The sequence below is a fragment of the Herpailurus yagouaroundi genome, unplaced genomic scaffold, assembly GCF_014898765.1.
Source record: "Herpailurus yagouaroundi ecotype Mexico unplaced genomic scaffold, PumYag 195, whole genome shotgun sequence".
Taxonomy (NCBI): Eukaryota; Metazoa; Chordata; class Mammalia; order Carnivora; family Felidae; genus Herpailurus; species Herpailurus yagouaroundi.
Window position 1 is genome coordinate 5872174 of NW_024412426.1, and position 19944 is coordinate 5892117.

At 45.7% G+C, this 19944-nt stretch overlaps 1 protein-coding gene across 3 annotated transcripts in view; it reads right to left on the bottom strand.

Annotated features, from left to right (window-relative positions):
- Positions 1 to 369: 369 nt before the first annotated feature.
- PTPN14 (protein tyrosine phosphatase non-receptor type 14) overlaps positions 370 to 19944 on the bottom strand; it is a 172778-nt gene continuing 153203 nt past the window's right edge. For 2 of the 3 annotated variants that reach the window (XM_040446456.1, XM_040446457.1), the window contains exons 14-19: positions 18196 to 18339; positions 16416 to 16634; positions 12988 to 13116; positions 10587 to 10821; positions 6433 to 6596; positions 370 to 768 (exon numbers count right to left, since the gene is read on the bottom strand). In XM_040446456.1, coding sequence (XP_040302390.1) covers positions 640 to 768; positions 6433 to 6596; positions 10587 to 10821; positions 12988 to 13116; positions 16416 to 16634; positions 18196 to 18339 — 1020 coding nt within the window. In that variant the 3' untranslated portion in view covers positions 370 to 639. Of the gene's footprint in view, positions 769 to 6432; positions 6597 to 10586; positions 10822 to 12987; positions 13117 to 15823; positions 16241 to 16415; positions 16635 to 18195; positions 18340 to 19944 lie in introns of those variants that run through there. The other variant, XM_040446458.1, reaches the window with a different exon arrangement.

The window sequence follows — 19944 nt, forward strand, 5'->3', positions numbered from 1 at the left end:
GAGACAGTGGAGGATGAGGGCAGAAAGGAAGAAGGAAGGCCACTGGCCATCAAGGTTCAGAAGCCCCAAAATATAAGGGAATAATATAAGGGAATAGTGGTGTGTGTGTGTGTGTGTGTGTGTGCGCGCGCACACGCGCGTGTGTTTCCTTCAGGGAAGGGCCTTGGCCCTTATCTTTATATTTTAGGATGAATTCATTTTCTTGCCATCTCTGATTTGAACGTGAGCAATCAGGCTGATGAATTTCAGGCTTGGTTTCTAATCTGGCCACAGCTTCACTAGAGATGTGTTCCCTTATGCCTCTGTCCCCAAAACAATCCACCGGGCAACCTTCCCTGCTGCCATATTTACAATGCAGATCAGTCGAAATGTGGTTCAAACGAGAAGGACTATATTATCGTGAAAACATTACGCGTTACGATGATTCACAAAAGTTATCCAAAAGGGAAAAAAAAATAAATTATCTCATATAAAATAATATAGGTTGTTGGGGAACAGTCTTGGCTCCCGCCTTCGGGGAGCCCATGACCTGCCTGCTCTGGCCACCCGCGCCCGGCTCGGGGGGGCAGATGTTGTCTGGAGGTGCGTCCCCATCTGCAAGATGGAGCTGGGTCCCTCTTCCAGTAGCTGGGTCGGGGGCTAAATGAGTCTGGAGTTTTGGAGGAACTGGATGAGGACTTGGTAGACAAACTTGTACTGGGCGATGGTCTGGATCATGAACATCCTCTGCTCCCTGAGGAGCCTCAGCATTATGGGCACGTCCACCTTCTGCAAGAAAAGAGAAAAAGCACAAGGTCCCGGGTGAGGAGTGGCCCCTGGGTGCATCCCCATTCCCCCATCCAGGAAGCATTTGCTCACTGCCCATTTGTAGGTACAAGAGAAAGCAAAGGCTTGGCCCCTCTAGGTTCTTCCAATCAAAGACCATACGCCAGCAGGAGATGCTGGTTGCCACGTGCCAGAGAAAACCCGAGGCCAGAGTTATACCCGACCGGGGTTCTCCCCTCCACCAGAACTCAGGGGGGTAGGGTTTCAGACATCTCTGGGCCTCCATTTCTTCCTCTGTAAAATAAGAATACTGATGCTTTCCTCCAATGACAGTGTGGCCTTGCCCACGTCAGCAACGTTTCCTCAGCAATGAAATGGGATGATAAATAGTACCCACCTCATGGGATCAAATGATGAAGTGCACGTAAAGCATTTATTTTTTGTTTAAGTTTACTTATTTTGAGAGAGAGAGCAAGCAGGAGAGGGGCAGAGAGAGAGGAAAAGAGAGAGAATCCCAAGCAGGCTCCACACTGTCAGCACGGAGTTCGAGTGGGGCTCAAACTCACGAACCACAAGATCATGACCTGAGCCGAAACCAAGGTCCGGACGCTTAACTGACTGAGCCATCCAGGAGCCCCTGCACTGGCACATTCTGTGCTCTTCATGAAGACTACTTGTTATTATTAAATTAATGAAATGAGAATAATCACACTCTCCTGCTACCTCGCAGAATCGTGGTCATTATCGAGAGAATTTATGTGTAAACTTTCAGGTATCAAAGCACAATCTCTGAACACCAGTCATGTTGGTGGGTTGGTTGATTTGAGTTTTTATTCAGGTGGTCCTTCTGTTTTTAGCTCTACCTTCACACCCATTTTCAGAAATACTATCAATTCTTAAACGTTTAGGGTCTTCTCCTGGATAACTGGGTTGCTTCTCGGCTTTTCTTTTCGAAGTTTTTACTTACTTTGTTTTTAATGTTTATTTATTTATTTTGAGAGAGCCAGAGAGTGTGTAAGCAGGGGAGGGGCAGAGAGAGAGGGAGAGAGAGAGAGAGTCCCAAGCAGGCTCCGCACTGTCAGCGCAGAGCCTGATGTGGGGCTCGAACTCACAAACTGTGAGATCGTAGCCTGAGCTGAGAGTCCGATACTTTAACCAACTGAGCCACCCAGGCACCCCTTTAAGTTTTTATTTAAAGTCCAGTAAGTTAACAAACAGTGTAATAGCAGCTTCAGGTGTATAATGTAGTGACTCAACACTTTCATACAACCCGGTGCTCATCGTTGACAGTCCTATTTAGAGTGAAAGTTCTTCACCGAAAATACCTTGAATGTTAAATGAGACTGCCTATGTATAAATTCTTTGAGGACACAGAAGCGGCTTCAACAGAAGGGAATTAAGGTGGTGGGTCATCGGTGTTCAAGCAGACTAGTGCCTCTTCCAGGGCCTGCTCAGTCAAGCCACTCCCTTCCCTCTGGACCAGCCAGGGCAGAAGCATCATGGAGTCAGCAATGTCCTCATGGCCTCAGCACATGGCCCCCACTCTGGGAGCTCGCCACCAGGCAAGGAGCACCCCTGAGAAGTCATCAAGGACTGAGCAACCATCGGAGGTGAAACAGTAAAAATTCAGCCGTATGTCTTTCCTTACTTTACTTTTACAAGGCAGTTCCACAATTTCTAAACGTTGTGTAGCTACAACACTTGCCATCCTTATTGGGTGCTCTTCTCCAAAAACAGTTAAATAAAGTGCACCATGGATTTAAAAGGGACAAACTCAAGCCCCCAGTAATAAGGAAAAAGAAAAGGGCATGTGAATCCTCAAACTCCTAGTCAAAATATACAGCCCGCACCTTGAGCTTCTCATGGTTAACTGGTGGCTCTTTGCCTCCACGATACTCTAGTGTCACTGATACCATGACATACAACCTAGAGCGGCTTGATAATGACCTTCTATAATAACATAATGCTTGATGAGCATTACTGAGCTGGGTGCTGAAGATACGAACATAGAAGATACGAGGACAGACTCCCCATCAAGGTTTTGACAGATAGGCGGAATCACACAGAAGAGCAGAGGCTCGGGTCAGGCTTCATCTGCCGAACCCCCAGCCTTCACACTTCCTGGCTGGGGGGCGTGGACACATTCCTTCGTCTACTACTTCAGACTCTCTTGGTCCCACAAGGGAATGAGCGGGACCTCTCTCGTAGGATTACTGTGAAAGCTACTTCAGTAGTTGTAAGGTGCCTCAAGTGGTGCAGTCACATGATTAAATACAGGTTACTATTGCTGTAATATTGTCACTGTCGCCACTGTCATCACCACCCCCTCTGCCTCCACCATCATGATCATTCCCAACTCACTAGCCTGTAAGACACGGCCCTAAAGACACTCTATCATCTGATAAGGGGCCGTTAGGAGACAAGACAAAGAAAGCTCCTCTGGAAATCGATCAAAGAGTCCGGTTGCCTTGAAGATTCACCCCCCCCCCCCCCCGGCTCTGGGGGCCCCCGTCCCTAACCCCAATCACGCAGCGGGTTGATGGCTTGCTCAGTCTTGCCTAGAAGTCATTTCCTCGGCCCTGCTCGAAAGGATAACTTATTCAGAAAAGCAGCAAGATAAAACACCTCGTTATGTGGCTAGTGAGAACCTAACCTTTTATAATTAGCTACTCTAGGATAGAGAGCTAAACCCACGGGGCGGGCAAGAGAGGCTACTGCAAGCCATAAAACTAGTGCTCTCTGAAAAAAAATACAGGCATTAAAATGTCAAGGTAACATTTAGTGACCAAAAGCAATGGGTCATGAAGACGTTTCTTAGAGAAGCCTGGAGAATACCCTCCCACCCTTACCTCACAGCTGCCTGAACTTACTGTGAGCGTCTTGATCCCAGGGCAAAGAAAAGGCATTTCACTGACCAAATCAAAACTATGGATTACAGACTAACACATACATTACGCTAAGTCCAGAAGCCATGGAAAGAAGGCAGGAAGGTTTAGATAGGAGAAAAACAGAATACACAACTTCAGATTTATTTGTCAAAGTCTTTGTTTAAAACAACAACAAAAGCTATGCATGTTCCCACTCTTCTCCCGAAATGAGGGTCTGAATCTTATGACCAGGCCTGAAGCAGAACAGAGAACTTTTTTCTCCCTAATCATCTACCAATGGCAATGATGGGAAATGGGCCAGATAAGGCTGGCTATATTGGTGCTAGGGGAAAGGAAGTGAAAAATATGAGTCATCTTGCTATCTTTGAATATCAATGGGAACAGAAGTCCTTTTTGGACTGACCGTGTTCCAGCAAAGAATGTTCTGGCGTGCAACTGGGCATTGAGGAAATCCACTATGTTTGGACACACTGTAGAGAGTTTAATCACCCTGAGCACTCACCAAGTCTATGCGAGGCCCTAATGGCCCAATCCCTCACTCTGCACCACACTGGCTCGGACATGTGCTCTTTGTGTCCTTCTGGGCCAATAACATCTGGTGACCAATGAGCCTTCTTGTCATCACATTACTGAGGCTCAGCTTTTGATGGGTCTCCAAGGAGCTCAGAACAGAACAATCTTTCATGTCAGACAAGATGGACAGAATAGCTTCTCAGGTTGAAAAGGAGCAGGGGGGAGCAGAGGAAGAGTTCACAGGGAATGGAGAACAGAAGGAGACCTCGGGGAAGGCAGTCAGGTAGCTAAGTGGGAGAGGGGATGACGATGAGGCCCTTCCTCCCCCTGTGGAGCCCACCAGTGCCTCCAGCGCAGCTTGGATATGCTCAGGCCATATGTACCCTGATTCCACTTCGTCTTTTTCCATCTTCCCCGCGCTGAATCGAGTTGGGACTCAATGGCAAGCTATTCAGTCTACTGGACACTTCTAGAGACTTCTAGTAGTGGCAGGGAAGCTAACGATCAAGAAATCTCATGATGAGAGACAAAAGGGTAAAGACTCAAAGAAAATGACAAAATTCCTGTCGGGTACTCTCAGCTGACTCTGCGATGGGCATTTTGCTCATCAACAGAATGCCTGTCTGTTTTTGACAAAATAGGGCCCTTTTGGTATAACCCCTATTCTACTTTTTAGCACCACCTTCGTATATATGAATTCAAAGTTTCCAAAATTAACTTTCTACAGGCAGAGAGTTTACAAATCCTTTGAACGTGTTGAAACTTGGTATTTATGGTTTCCCTGGAAGTTTCCATGTCACAAACTTCGTGGGGCAATATTTTGTCTGATTTTCAAACCATGGATACTATGGAGTAAACGCATATATTATAGAAATTCTTTCACAGGACATGCATTACAACCTTCCCTACTTTAAAAACGAATGAGCCACTTCAAAAATTTCTCTGATGCTCCAAGCTGTTTAATTTGGAAACGGAACAAGACGTGGTGACACTTGGCATCTGGTAGCACAGGAAAGAAGTCAAGGCCGGGAGGGAGAAGACCTCACTTCTCTCCTCCGCCCAGCGTTGCAGAGCCATGTGGCACTGGACAAGTCGCTGACTTCTTTCTGGGCCTCAGTTCCCTCATCTGTAAAACAGGAGGAGTGACGCGTGCCCGGTTCCTCTACACAGGGGCTCTGAAGACCCCAACTAAGAACAAAACCAAATAAGCGAAGGCCATTTCAAACCCCTAAAGCCCCATGTGAACAGAAGGCAGAAGAATTGTTCTTTAGCCTTTGGTTGCTGCTCGTCTCATCTCCAGGAAACCACAAGCCCCTCTGTGTGACTTCCCGGGCTAGAACAGCGGCGGAATGCCGCACGCCACGTGGGCGCAAGCTCGGCCGAGGCCCTGTTTTGGGGGAAGAGCGAGGTGTCCAGCCTTGGCAAAGGCAGGTCATGTCTGTGTACTCAGATTATCTACCCTGGGGGTGCCTGGGTGGTTCAGTCTGTACGACTGTGACTTGTAAAGTCATCTGACCTACACGGTCTGTAAGAACAAGACGCAGTTCTTCCAAGTCACTGTTAAGCATCTGACTTTAGCTCAGGCCATGATCTTGAGGTTTGTGGGTTCGAGTCCCCGCATCGGGCTCTGCGCTGACAGTGCAGAGCCTGCTTGGGATTCTCTGTCTCCCTCTCTCTCTGCTCCTCCCCCACTCACGCTTTCTCTCTCTCTCTCAAAATAAATAAATAAACTTAAAAAAATGATCTACCCTGCTCTGCTACATCACCAGTCTAGACAAGAGGGGACAGCCCTCATTAAATAAAACCTCCCTGTGAAGAATGAAAACCATTTGTCAAGTATACACATTTTCACATAGGATTTAGGCCAAAACACGTCCCAGGAATGCAAATCGCATCTAGACTACCTGCGACCAGATAACCCACCATGGAAAATTACCCACAATAAAACCAGACTGTCTATAAACCCCCACAGACTTCTGGAAGCAGATGCCAAGGTAGATCGGACTTTCTAAACGTTTCCTATCTCACACTTTCATCTTTTTTCATTTTTTTCCGTGTTATCGGAGTGTCTACACAGAGCGGAGAAAGGCGAAAGATAAGAGAGGCTGTAAATGTCAGAGGCCACCTAGGAATCACAGATCTGGAAAACTCTTGTCAGAAGAGAGGAAATTAAGCACTGGAAACGAAATGGCACAGGGGGAAGGTTTGGCTGCGGTGTAGATTTGTCCCCAAGGTGGAGTCTTCAGGAAAGCCTAGAATGACTCACTTCATTATGCTCCAGGCAGTAGATCATCAGCTCCGAAAGAATGACCACACCGGTCCGCCCCACCCCGGCGCTGCAGTGGACGATGATCGGAGGGTGCCGATTCTTGGCGCCTTCCAGCATGCTGTTGGTATGGCGTCGGACAGACTGGATCTCCTCCAAGTAGGCTGCAAGACAAAATGCAAATCCTGTCACTGAAGTCCTACATGGCTTTGCATACAAGGGGGAGGGGGGAACTGATGGTGAATCTTTTTTTTTTAGGTGACAATAATTTTCGGTTCTTACAAGACACTAATTATTTGGCTGGTACTCACTGTACAGTCCTGGATCCAGAAAGGACCAGCTGGGAGTCAATTAGTCCATGGGAGAATTTGTTCTTTAAATTAAATAGTTCTTTTTTAAAAATTAAATTCTGTTTTCCCCTCTGCAAATCCCAAAGTCCCCCAAGCAGATGATTCTCGACATTACTTACAGCAATTCCTACTATTAACAGACTGGGATCAGAACACCAGCTAGGTCCCCTTGAAACGCCCGCCTGTCAGAGCCAATTTCTGGTGGGAAGAACATCCATCTGCCCCTTCCTCCTTCCCCTCACTGGATGAGTGAATGTCAACCGAGGCCTGACTTTCATTTTTAGATTTAAAAATAGACTTTGGGGGTCCTGCTTTTCAGCTTGGATTCCATGTGGTTCTGGAAGTAGCTCAAGACGAACACTTCCCTTTCTGGAGGGAACATGTGTGTGGGGTAGAGGGGCTGTGCCTCCTCCCTCACCCCTTCTGACAGCTGCCTAGCTCAGCAGGGCTGCACGGGGGTCTGTTCGCTACTCCAATCGGGCACAAATGAAAAATTACAGTAATGCAAGCCTTAATGACTTTTTTTTCCCCCCATGGTGATGGAAAAAACAAAAAAAAGAGGAGAAGTATATAAATGTCATCCTCAAAGAGTCCAAGAACCAGAAGAAGTCAATTAGTCATACAGACTTCATAGGCGCTAGCTCAGGGGAGATACCATTGAAAGGTTCTTGATACTCAGAAAAATCTCCTCCCGATTCGGCATTCTGAAACAGGACCGGAAGAAGCACTCAAAGAGAAGTGAGTTCGAGCCATTCTGGTAATTTAAAAGCAACTGTTTACGTGCAATTGATATGCACTCCTATTTGCCTTTCTAACCTTATCCTATCGCAAAGTCATCCGAAGTCGTTTATCAAGACAAACTATGACCACCAGCAGCAGCAGCGGTGGTGGCAGCACCCAAAAAGCAGGAAGGCAATCTGAGATGACTAGACAGAGGTACTAACGTGAGCCAAATACCGTGCATGGAATTGTCACAGGTTTTCTGTAAGAGGGGAAAGGAATTAGGGGACTGTGCATTCTCTGACAAAAAGGGCAATGTTCATGCTCAACGGAGAGGTTTTTCTTGTGCTAAATTTAAGAAGAGACGTAAAAGGAATATTGACCCGTGAGGCAGATGGAATTCCATAAAACACAGAGAGACTGGATTTAAATGGATGCTCTCTCGGGGCGCCTGGGTGGCGCAGTCGGTTAAGCGTCCGACTTCAGCCAGGTCACGATCTCGCGGTCCGTGAGTTCGAGCCCCGCGTCGGGCTCTGGGCTGATGGCTCAGAGCCTGGAGCCTGTTTCCGATTCTGTGTCTCCCCCTCTCTCTGCCCCTCCCCTGTTCATGCTCTGTCTCTCTCTGTCCCAAAAATAAATAAACGTTGAAAAAAAAAAAAAATTTAAATGGATGCTCTCTCTAGCAATCACGTTAATTGAGTTCCTTAAGCCGTAACTCAGTGAGGACTTCTGCAGGCTGGAAGATAATTTGCCCAAAGTCCCCTGCATCCAGGGAATCGAATTTAAACACAGGCAAAATATCTTTTGAAATTCCTAAAAACCTGGAAAGCCAACATCTCCAAGACCCTCCTCAGCACACCGAGTTTCTTAGAAACATAAATAAACTTACACAGTGTAAAAATGTTCTCTACGTTTTTCAGTAATTTAGATGGGCATTCCTTAAATTGGTTCTGATGGAAAAGATCGGACTATAATTTTAACCACCTTATAAACTCAATCTTCTGTCAGAGCTGTTGGCCAGTCGTCAAACTGATCTACTCTGTTTCCATCTTCTGTTTATTTTCTTAAAGTTTATTTATTGATTCCGAGAGAGAGGGGGTGGGGGAGGGGCACAGCGAGAAAGAGAAAGAGAGAATTCCAGGCAGGCTCCACACCGACTGAATGGAGCTTGATGTGGGGCTCGAACTCATGAACCGTGAGATCATGACCTGTGCCCAAGCCAGATGCTTAACCGACTAAGTCACCCAGGCGGCCGCCCCCCTCCATTGTTTCTATTTTCTGCATTTTGGAGATAATCCTGGTAAATCAATTAGCAAAAGATTATCATGGGAAAAAAAATAAAAAGAGCACTGTTATGAGGAAAGAAAGTTCTACAAAGGTCCCTGCCCACCTTATTAGTATTTTAAGCTACAGTATAACCGTCTGACCTCAGGCCAAGCACGAACCCTCTCTAGATCTTTCTTGCTCCAGATCCTGTGATTCCCATCACCCTTCTGCTCTCTGTCAGTGACCACCTTCTCAAGGACCACTGTCACTTCCCTGATGGGAAATTAAACACTTTCATCAGCGAACAAGTCTGCATCAGAAACTTCCCATTGGAACTTGTGAAATGGTACTTTTAGGTTCTTGAAAACCCGATTCTCTCTCTTCTCCTCTCCCCACGCCTCAATTCTAAATGAAAATCAAAATAAAATCATGGGTTTGACCTTATCGAACATCCAGATGATGGTCCTATTGTCTTCCGCCAGCTGGAGAGTCAACAACATAACAGGTAATAAATCTGCCGAGAACCCTAGGCCTAGCTGCGTGAGGAAGGAATGGGGTGTCTCCACAAGTGCAGGACAATTACACGAGACTGTGGAAAAGGAAGGGGGAGCATTATAACCATCACCAAAAAGCAGATGACAGTGTCAGATCTCACCCCTGGACTGCCATCACTGGCTTGCCTTTCTCACGAGCGCCTTCAAAACAGAGACCCTCTCTTTTCTATGTTCTGAGAGCCTGATCCAGAGCCTAGAATGCAGTGGGCACACACCCAGTTTTTGGCTTTTCAAATAAAGTACTGCATATATTCTAGATCAGTCGGCTTCTAAGAAAATCATACTCTGAAAAATATATGTGAACTGATGAGTTCAAAACTGATTCTTTCAAAAACAACAAGTTGATTTCTTTCTTTTTTTTTTTAAGTTTACTTATTTTGAGAGAGAGAGAGAGAGAGAGAGAGAGAGAGAGAGAGAATACACTGGGGAGGGGCAGAGAGAAAGGGAGAGAGAATCCCAAGCAGGCTCCTTGCTGTCAACACAGAGCCCAACATAGGGCTCGATCCCATGAACCATGAGATCATGACCTGAGCAGAGATCAAGAGTGGGGGGCTTAGCCGACTGAGCAACCCAGGCGTCCCAAAAGTTGATTTCAATAACTCTTAGTATCTTCATCAGAGGTACAAGAAAGTACTCACTGAGATTCCAGCTATAGGGAAATGTGGGGTTTATGAAAAGCAAGCCTCCATGAAAAATAAAAAAATAAGTGTGTTTTACAGTGTTACGTAACCATTGCCGCTATCCATTTCTAGAATTTTCTCATTGCCCCAAATAGAAACTTTGTACCCATCAAACAATAACTTCCTATTCCCTATTCCCACTTCCCCTGGCCCCTGGTAACCTCTACTACACTTTCTACCTGTGTGAAGTTTTCTATTCTGGGCACCTCTCTAAAATGGAATCATACAACATGTGTCCCCTTGTGTCCAGTTTATTCTACTTAGCATAATGGTTTCAAGGTTCCGACATGTGACATATATCAGAGTAGTTACTTACTGGTGAGTACTCAGAGGTCTACATCAAGATAGAATGAATCAGTTTGCCACAGTTTCAGCTTATTTGCATAAAAGGTAAGGAGAATATGATAAATGACATGTATTATTCTTCTCTGTTCTACATACACCATATGAAGAAACATAAATTTCAATGATGTAATTAATACTTTTGCCACTTATGAGAAAGCATCCTCGCTTTCCCTTTCCCTTCCAACTGATCAGACCACTGAGGCAGTTGCTAAAGTTCTGACTGGGAAGAAAAAACTTACATAAAAATCCTTGGACATCCTCTGGGCAGCCATGGTCCGGCCAGTCAGTGTACTGCAAATGCCACACCGTCCTTTCCTGCCCCGACAAAAGGTGCTTGACCTTCAAGCCTGTGGTTGCATAGCAACCAGAATCCGTTCGGAACTTTGTGGTGACCTTGAACTTGCCGTAGGTGGCTGAGCTGTGCTTGGAACCCAGTTTGGGCCAGTATCGGTGGCTCTTGGTTCGTCCGCCTTCCTGAATCACACACAAAAGCAAAATCTGAAGTAAGTCAGGGGAAGCTCTTATCCTCTCAATCTTAAATCTGAAGACAGAGGAAATGTGAATAGCTCCTAGGTCAGTAACTCAGTGCACTGGGCAGTCTCTATCACAGATTAGATCGTGCACCCTAAGACCTAGTAGGATTCACAGTGGTACTTACGGCAAGGAAGTATTTAAAAGATGCACAACTGAGCTGTGGCCGAATGTGAGCGAGAGGAGCCGGTGCAGAGAGGGCAGAGGCAGGAATAAAAAGGGGTCTGTTTTTTAAGGGTTGCACAGTTAAATCACTGGATTGGAGCGTGATCAGATGGTGGCTCTGAAGGAAACTCGGGGCAGGAAGTGGGTGGGGACGGAACAGTGCTGGGCGCAGAGCTATGGAGGTCGAGGGCGAGCTGGGGTCCTGTTTTCTTGGGGAGCCCTGCAGGCTGGCCCGCTTACAAAGCAACACATTTGTCGGGATGAGCACTGGCTGTCGTATGCAAGTGTTGAACCCCTGGCTTCTGCTCCTGAAACCAATACTACGCTACTACAAATTAAAAACAAACAAACAAAAAGCAACACATCCTCCGAGGCTACAAACACTCCCACCCTGATTCATCTGGTTGAACTGAGTCTTAGATTTGAAGCACACATGCCTCTTCACCTACCAATCCTGTGCATGTACTTTTTACCTGAGGCTTTAATTGCTATTACTCCTGAGGGACTACACCGATTTACAGATTCCAAGAGACTTTAAGCCTCTGGCTGCCACATAGATCACCAGACATCGTGTCTGTAAGGCTGGCCCCTTCCGGTCACTCAGGTTTCAGCTCAGATGCAACCTCCTTAGAGGGGCCCTTGGTGGCCCCCCCGCCCCCACTCCCACCCCTCTGTCCCATCACCTGTTCTATTTCCTTCATGGCAGTTACCCCTACTGAGCTTACTTTATTTGTTCATTTTTTATTGCCCCTCCCACTAGAAAGGAAGCTCTCTGGGGACAGGGATCACACCTGTCTTGTTTGCCACCACACCCCTGAGTTCAGCACAGATGACACACTGCATTGAGTTGGATGAACCCCTTACAGTAATGCAATTCCAAAGGGGATAATACCATTCTAGAAATGTTTTTAAAGACTTTTTTTTAAAGTTTATTTATTTTTTGAAAGAGACAGAGACAGCATAAGTGGGGGAGAGGCAGAGAGAGAGGGAGACAGAGAATCCTAAGCAGGCTCCACACTGTCAACACAGAGCCCGTGAGATTATGACCAAAGTCAAGAGTCAGACGCTCATCCTTCTGAGTCACCCAGGCACCCCTCTTAGGGGCTGTTCTGGAAAGCAACTGCTCAGAATAGTCATTGGAGGAAACATGACTTTTTTTTTTTTTTTTTTTTTTTTTTTCCAGTTCGCTGTCTGCTCCCCACCCTTTAAAAATGTGTAGGAAAGTATATGCCCTACCACAGATACTGGTGAAAGCCAGATGAAGCTAGTCCCTTAAATGACTTGAAAACAAAAACTCAAAAATGTGACAAGAGAAGAAACACAAAACATCTTCCCCTAAAGACAGCAAGCCCCAAGCAAACTGCTAGATCGGCCGGTAGCATGAGCCAGTTTTTACAACACCACGTAGAGTGTTCTGGTTATAACAGAAAAACTATGTTTGACTTGGCAAAAGAAGAAAAAGATTCCCGCCCCCCCCCCCCCCCCCCAAAGAATAGAGACCTCTACAGGATCAACAGCTTCTGGTCTCTTTGCAGCTGATAAGCACGAAGGGGTGTGGAGCTGGCCCCGGCCGAGGCTGGGAATATGTGCCCGTCTGCCCAGAGCAGCCCAAAGTTCTCACTCAGATTCCAGGGGAAAGATGACTGCTTTGTCTGGCACATAAAAGTGAGCTGAACTGAAGTTTGGTTCTTGTTTGTCTGTCTGTTTGACTGATTTTAGTTGATGGCAATTTGAGGAAAAGAGCTGAGAAGCTGGATGAAGACAGGACACAATGATAAGTTATCTTTGGAAAATAAAACAAATCTAGAATGCCAGAAAGAAAAGGATTTGCAGAGAAACGGTGCTGTAGGAAGCAGGATGAGGCAGTAAGGTCACCAGATATGGAGCCTCTCTTCTGGCCACCCCTCCCCCGGGAACAGATGGCTGGGTAGCCAGTCCCCTTACCTCTTCCGCGGTGACCATGGCAATCACGTTCGCTCCCTGCTCCCACACCATCTGCCAGAAGTCGTGACATGTGTGTGGCAGGGGCCCCTGAGTGGCTATGTAGTGCCATTCTACCCCACCAACCACCACCTGGAAACCAAGGAAAACATCGGTAAACGAACCCCAGATCGAGGAAAGCATTACCTGCTGGCCATGGGTCCATTTGTACCTACCTGAGAACCTTGGATAACACCTTTTAGGCCAAATGGGTTAGTGCCATTATCAGAAACCTCGGTGACACATTCTCACATGAAAACACTTTTTGCCACTCAAGCCTATTAAAATGCACCTAATCTTTTTTTTTTTTTTTGCCTGCAAGTTACAGTAATCATATATAAACCAGCGCATGTTAAAAATATACACCCCCACACCCACCCATACACACATTACATGGCAGTATGGGTGTGTGTAACCTAACAGAACTTACTTGTTGCAGAAACAATACTTATGCTCACCATGTGCAATGTACTCTGGTAATTTCTATTCTTTTCTCCTCTCCGTTCTAGTCCTTTTAGACACACACTCACACACTCACAAACCCAAACTGGTCCTGATTACTAGGTTGCTTTCACACCCCGCTATTATACTGTGATCCAGAGTTGGAGACACAGTACGCTCTGGCGTCCTTTTAATATTTGTTTATAGTTTTTTAAACTTTTATTTTTTTGAGAGAGAAAGGGAGAGAGAGAATCCCAAGCAGGCTCCACACCGTCAGCACAGAGCCCGACGCGGGGCTCGAACTCACAGACTGTGAGATCGTGACCTGAGTCGAGACCACGAGTCCGATGACGCTTAACCGACTGAGCCACCCAGGCATGCCTCTCTAGCATCCTTCTAAACAGCAACAACAACAAAAGTGTGCCACGGAATAACATCCCTTTAGAAGCAACGTCTATGTACCAATGACCTGCTGGGAACTGTGTCAATTACTTCCGTTGTCCCTCTTACTCTGTGGTGCCATGTACAGGAGAGGTGTTGTGAATGCATTTAAATGAACAACACGTGATATTTGATCATTAGCTTCCCCTTGTGCAGGACCAGAGTATCCAACCAAACTTTGGAATCATGAGATGATTTCGGATAACAACAATATTATCCCATGCAGCTCAGGGCGATCTTGGGAGGATAGTTCCGCAGCTATAAATATCAGTGGCAGACAATCATGAATAAGAAGTTGTGCCCAAAGTGCTGAAGGGCATGCCATGAGGGCAAAATCGTGTCCTTTGGAGGCATTCTTTCTGTGTGCCTTCCCATTCCCGTCCCTTGACATTTTTTCAAAGTCAGGCCTCCTTATCCATCCACCAGTGCAAGTCTCTGGAGAGTTCCTGGAGCATGAAGCGATCATTGTTTGAAACTTTTTCCCTTCGTTTATTTTTTGAAACTATATACTAACTTGAGTCAAACAAAAACAATGTCAGTTATTGTCTCATTACACAAGACATGTTTATGTTTAGGTCAAAGCTGGCAAGCAAAATCCATTTTCCAAGTACTGGGGGAGATAACATTCATACACTGGCTGGCTGGCTAGGAGTTTCGTTTATCTGTGGAATTGTGATTTTAAACATTAGCCTCCCTGGCACCCAACATATAGGAACCATAAATACTTCCAGAGTATGCTGCTGCCTGGGGCCTTTCAGCATATTCCAAGTATTGACAGGAGGGTATTAAAAACTGCATTAAAAACACAACAACCAATGCTATGGAGGTAGATTTCACAGATGTGATGATTCTACCTCTGGAGCAAATAAATCTCTGTTCTGTGTTAATAGCTGCTTGGAACCCAGGGAGAAAACATTGGCAAGATATACAACTCAATTCCAAAAACATAAGGACAAGTTCTTACAAGCTCTATGGGTCTATTAAATGCACCCATGTCTAACCCGGATCCACAAGACGAAACGTAGGCCTCGGAGAATACTGAGGAGGGGAATGTGTCTGTTAACAATACCCAATGGGCACATCCGACGCACAGTGACAGCTTTTCCAGAGAGCAGATGGAAAATGGCGGAGGGTATTTGGCCAAAAGGAGAAGATAGCATGATATAGCCGTGTAAGATTCCATAGACACTCTATCAAGGAGCAGCCGTGTGAGTTGCGTCTTTGAGTACATTCTTTTGGTTATCATTTCATAATCTCAATTAAGCTCATGAAACTGACCATCATCAGTTTACTTGAGAGTTTCCTGAGGTTCAGTTTTATAGTTTTGGTTCTCTCAAAAATTAAAATAAGATACCCAATATGATCCGCGACAGTTACTCTTTCATATTTTTTGACGGTACTTTCCGGCACTTAAAAAAAATACACGTATATATGTGTAGTTATCTATGCTCTGTGTACAAAACCCATACATCCAAGCACAGTCTACTTTTCAGATTCTGTACTGGAACCGTTATAACTGATACATGCACCAGACATCTGGCTGTATTTCAGAGGCTCAAAGGAATCTACCAAAAATTCAGCTACAGTTGGAAAGTCCAATGAAGAAAGGAAATGACTCGGAACAAGGCCCAAACCAAATTTCTAAGGTTACGATCATAAAAGACTGTTAATGTGAACTGTGGATGATTTAAAAACATCCTGTAACAATTGTTTTACTATCAGTATATGAATAAATTCTCCTATTTTGGAGGTCAGGGCAAACAGTGATGTTCTAAACGAGTATGTTCTGTTGTTAGGAAGACTGAGGAAGGTAAGCCATTTAGAAAACGTTTAACCATGTACACACATGTATCTGTAACTCGAAATTCTAGCTGGGGCTGAGCGAAGCCAATTCTAAAGTCAATGAAATACTGAGATATGAAGATTTGAAATGCTAACAAAAATTTAATGGTATTCACGCACCGAATGATGTGGCAAATCTTACAAGCTTCAATACCAACCACGCCTTTATGGCCACATTCAAATCAGTCCACTCTTCTAAAGAACATGCAGATTTGGGACTTCGGCTGGATGATACATAACCTGTAGTGTCACAAGGGAGAACTGCGAAGTTCCCACTGCTCTTGAATATCATAGAAACTTCACTGACAGTGACTTCCAGAGTCTCCATCACAGGCTAACTACAAACCGAAAAGGACAATCCTCAGCTCCTCCTGTGAGCGTTGGGGACAGTGATGACTCGCAGAGAGAAGAAAAAGTTAAATCCTCGGTGGTGAGCAGGCTTCAGAAATAGCTGACCTGAGGTTTTCCCCAAGGCTGCTGGGCTTCCTTGTCTCTGCAGTGACAGGCATGAGAAGTTGCCTAAGAAGCACAGGAGTTCAAAAACACTCCCTCGGGGGCCGGGGATAAGCCAAGATGCTCAGTGGGAGAGCACAATTTTTTTCTCCCTGCATTTTGACCTTGAAGCCAGCAATCTGCAAGAAACCTTCCCAGCACGCTCCCCTTCTTACCTTGATGTGGGAGGCATTAATGTAACCTGTGTTGTTTTCTTTGGTCGGTACCAGCTCCACTCTGTTCTCCTCATAGGGGACGACTTCGCGGATGCGGCTTCGCTCGGCATTTTCTGGTAGGGCCGCGGTGCTGAAAATGCCATTGGCCTTCTTCTTTGGAATTTGCTCATATTCTGTGAACACCATTCCCTCTTCTAGCTTTTTCTTCAGGGTTCTGAACTGCAACAGAAATTAATCTTCAGCTTTCCGGATTATCCTATCCCCAAACCCCAACAAATCAGATTTCTTTCAAGATTTACAGTGATCATGTTAATAACAAGCAGTTTCAAGAGGTGCAACGAATGCTTGATTATTTGGTCTCATTATTAACCATTTTGCTAGTTTCTCTGGCCCAATAACCAATTTCCTTCTCATTCATACCTTAAATAGAACCAGTCATTAAGGCCAGGCAAGAGCTGAAATTCAAAGTCAGTATTTTCGTTATTAACGCCTCTGTTTATTTTTGTAACGTTTATTTACTTGAGAGAGAGAAAGCATGAGTGGGGGAGGGGCAGAGAGAGAGGAAGAGAGAGAATCCCAGGCAGTTTCTGCTGTCAGCCCAGAGCCTGACGTGGGGCTCAATCCCATGAACCATGAGGTCATGACCTGGGCTGAAATCAAAGGTCGGGTGCTTAACCGACTGAGCCACCAAGGTGTCCCAACACCTCTGTTTAAATTCCAGTGATAAAAAGACTATTCATCTTAATTATCCAAACAACCTTTTCTCCACTTCCAGAGCTGTTTTTACTGAGCTAAATTTAAGATGATACTGGTCCACAGTTCTCTAGTTTTGAGGATGAGAGCCCATCTTTTATTTTTCCTGTGGCCAAACTACCAAGTACAATAACACGGTATTAACTGGATTAAATGATTCCTCTACAGTCCCTCCTGCCTTTAAAATCTTTCTAACATTTCATGCACACTGGCAGAAATCCAAAATCCAAATGTCACCAGCACTGAAATAAATTTACACATAGGGGTACCTGGGTGGTTCAGCTGGTTAAGCAGCCGACTTCGGCTCAGGTCATGATCTCGCGGTTCACAAGTTCAAGCCTCACGATGGGCTCTGTGCTGACACCTCAGAGCCTGGAGCCTGCTTCAGGTTCTGTGTCTCCCTCTATCTCTGCCCCTCCCCTGCTCATGCACTGTCTCTCTCTCAAAAAAAGATTAAAAAAAAAAATTAAATGTACATGTGTTTCTTAAGCAGAAAGTAATTGCAGAAACTAAAGGAACGCCTTTCTCAACGTCTAAAATACTACCATGCAACTTCTTCCTGCTTTTCAAAGCCAAAGTTCTCACAATGCATTATCAATCAGTCATGTTTTACAGCCAAAGAAGGGGACAGTATATTAAAAAAAAAATTCTGTAAATGCTTGGGTAAGATAATCACTCCCTAATAAAGGGTAATGGTTCACAAAATTCACAGAAGTCGAAAGCTACAGCAATTGCTTAATTTGGCAAAAATAGAAACAGGCCCAGCAAAAGACTGACTTGACCAAGGCCACGCAGCTGGTTAGGGGCCGGTCCCGTGATGCAGGCATTACTGCATGAACTTGACAAGGAAACTGGAGATGCTGGAAAGAATCAATTTAATACAATGCACACCGGGTCTGGCTAATCTCAAATGAGAGAATTAATTCATCAAACAAACCTTGGTGCTGGCATGTTTGGGCAAGGCGAGAGCTCAGGAATCGCAAGACCACAGAGAATGAATCACATGCTCGACAAGCCCAGCGCTTACCCTCTCATCCATGGGAACTCGGGTGGCATCAGCTCGGCTCTCTTCCCGCCCCGAGACCCGGGCAACTGAGAGTCCATTCAGCGCCGCCAACATGAGCGGCCGCTTCTGTGCCTCCAGGCTTGCCATCTTCTGCTTCTCTAGATTCTTGCGGCAAGAAAAGGCATGTTCTCATTGTTTATAGTACGAGCAGAGTGCTGGAATGTGTTCTAATCTCCCCAAATCTGTAACTCCCCAGCCAAGGAATGCAGACAATCACCATCAGTAGGGCAAATTCAAACAGAGCCTTCCCCTTATTCCCGCCGTGCCTGAAGAGGCCAGTTCCCCCTGAGCTTTTATCTAAAAACGGATGAATGAGTGAACTAACAAACAAACGAGCACAAGCAAAGACCTCACATAAATACCCACTGCCATTCGGCCAAAAAGCGCAAAACGGCATACAAGCAAGACGCTTCAGGAAGACAAGGGCTGAAGGAAGACAGGGGTCTCATAAAGAATCCAATCCCATCACAATGATGGCCCTTTTATACAAACTAAATGATTAAAACCTTATAAACGTCGTTTGTTGCCTTGTTAAGAGATCCAGACACAAAACCGTGAAGAGAAACCTTCCCAAGTTTCCATTCTGAGAGGCTGAGACGGAAATCGTCCCCAGACTTGCCAATGCCAAAGTCTGCGGTCATCCAGCACGATCCATGAGGCATAACCCTTCATGCCGTATCCAGAAGGCCCAAAGGAATGGGCACTATGGCTCCCAATGACCACGATGGGACATTACTGACTGTGACTCTGCTATGGGGGAATAAGGATTTGGGGGCTGAGGGCACCATCCCGGGAGAAGGCTGGATGTTAACACGTGGCCCTTGTTTGGGGGTTTAGATTTCCTCTCCATTCTCACCTGCACCAATACTCTGAAACTGGGACCAGTCAAGGTTCTCACTGTTAGGTGTACTTCTGTGCTTCCTTGTGCCCTCTATGCTGACCCTGACCGAGGTGTGAAAGAAATCTCCTTGTCCTCAGGCAAGCCTGTAAGAGCATTTCCTCAAAACAACTGTGTCTTAGACGACAGAAGGACTGAGGGACTTCCTAAAGCATACAGGCGGAGGAGTTAAACAGCATTTAAGATTTTGATCCTAACAGAAGTGAAACTCCTTTGCAGATTCCTTTGGCTGCCCCAGAGGAAGGGGTCATCTTCTCCCCGGTTTCTTTTCCAGGTTTTAAGTAATTCTGTTTCTTAGTGTGTCATTTATAAACGCGCTCCCCAGAGAGGTGTGGCGATGGAGCCCTGGTGCCAGCAGATGGCAGATTATTCTAAGTGGGGGGGGGGGCAGGTTGGCATTACAACCCTATATCCCATCAGCCTCTCAATGCCACCTATAGTCAGAATGGAGTGATGGCTGTCACTAAGATGCTCCATTCAGTGACAGGACCGACCCATCAAACTAAAGAACATCTCAGAGGAAGATTAACTGTGATAAACTGAGAGAAGTGTCCATTAACCTTCAGCCAAAAGGTTGGCCCTGGTTGCTCAATCCCAGGAAGATTTTGAAGATTCCAGATTTAAATTTGGGGGTTTTGCTTGTTTGCTAGCTTATCAGTTTGTTTTTGTGAGAAATATTTCTGCACCACCCCCCCACCCCCCCCCCCTTATGATCTCCTTTCATAGGAATATTTCCCTCTGCAAAATTCTCAGAAAAAATGTCTCCCAGGTCCTCCTAATAATCCTGCTGCTTCCTTCCCACCTGTACCATC